Source organism: Terrapene carolina, unplaced genomic scaffold (assembly GCF_002925995.2).
Source record: "Terrapene carolina triunguis isolate 2854851 unplaced genomic scaffold, T_m_triunguis-2.0 Scaffold28525, whole genome shotgun sequence".
In the NCBI taxonomy this organism is placed as follows: domain Eukaryota; kingdom Metazoa; phylum Chordata; order Testudines; family Emydidae; genus Terrapene; species Terrapene triunguis.
The window spans coordinates 1-1,312 of NW_020692876.1; the positions used below are offsets into that span (position 1 = coordinate 1).

The window sequence follows — 1,312 nt, forward strand, 5'->3', positions numbered from 1 at the left end:
TGGAATCAAATGGAGGGAAATCCACCCAGCTTCATTGTACAGCATCCGCCCTAACTAATTATTACTTTCTCCTCTCTCCATGTGACATATCTAGTGATAGAGAAAAAGAGGAAACCGACGTACATCTCATGGAGAAAGGAGAAGGGGAAAATCAAACATCTATCACAGAATTCATCCTGCTGGGATTTGGGAACCTCCCTGAACTGCACATTCTTTTCTTCCTGCTCTTTCTAGTGATCTACATAGTCACCATGGCTGCGAACATGCTCATTGCGGCACTAGTTGTGGCTGATCAGCACCTTCACACCCCCATGTACTTCTTCTTGGGAAACTTGTCCTGCTTGGAAATCTGCTACACCTCCACAATCCTGCCCAGGGTGCTGGCCAGTCTCCTGACTGGAAATAGGACCATTTCTGTCAGCCAATGCATCATACAGTTTTACTGCTTTGCTCTGCTACTGACCACTGAGTGTTATCTGCTAGCTGTAATGTCTTTTGATCGCTACTTAGCAATATGTAAACCGCTGCACTATGTCACCCGTATGAATGGCAGGTTCTGTATCCAGCTAGCAGCTGGATCTTGGATAAGTTCATTCATACTTATTAGCATATTAATATCTTTGGTGTCGCAATTAGCATTCTGTGGCCCTAATGAAATTGATCATTTTTTTTGTGATCTCACCCCAGTCATTAAACTCTCCTGCAGTAACACCAGTCTGGTTACCTTGGTGACCCTCATATTCGCCTCCATAGACACTGTCCCGCCATTTCTTTTGACCCTGTCATCTTATGTTTATATCATCTCCACCATCCTGAGAATCCCTTCTACCACTGGGAGGCAAAAGGCATTTTCTACCTGCTCCTCTCACCTTATTGTGGTTACAATTTTCTATGTGACCCTAATTACTGTCTACATATTACCAAACACCGGTGCACTCAGAGCCCCAAACAAAGTGTTTTCTGTCCTTTACACAGTCTTTACACCCCTCGTCAATCCCCTCATCTACAGCCTGAGAAACAAAGAGGTCAAGGAGGCACTGAGGAGAGCTCTCCAGAAATGTAGGATTAGAGAGGGTGATTGATATGGCAATAAATCAGTTCTGGTCTGAAAGGACTGATTTAGGTGGCCCAAGTCCTTGTCAGACCTCCTGAGTTATAGGAAGAAGATACTCAGCATTTTTTACATTTGCATCTCCTATTCAGTTGTATTTATTTAGGTAAATTAGGCAGATCCTCAGCATGTGTAAATTGACACAGCTGCATTGGTTGTTATTCCCTATGTTATCTCAGTCTCTCTAACCCTAGTAGCCAG

At 43.7% G+C, this 1,312-nt stretch overlaps 1 protein-coding gene across 1 annotated transcript; it reads left to right on the plus strand.

Annotated features, from left to right (window-relative positions):
* Positions 1-94: 94 nt before the first annotated feature.
* Positions 95-1,082, plus strand: LOC112121337 (olfactory receptor 11A1-like; the record flags this gene model as incomplete). The annotated part of the gene is made up of 1 exon (XM_024220364.3): positions 95-1,082. A coding segment is annotated over one exon (988 nt), but the record flags the coding sequence as incomplete, so codon positions are not given.
* Positions 1,083-1,312: the final 230 nt, after the last annotated feature.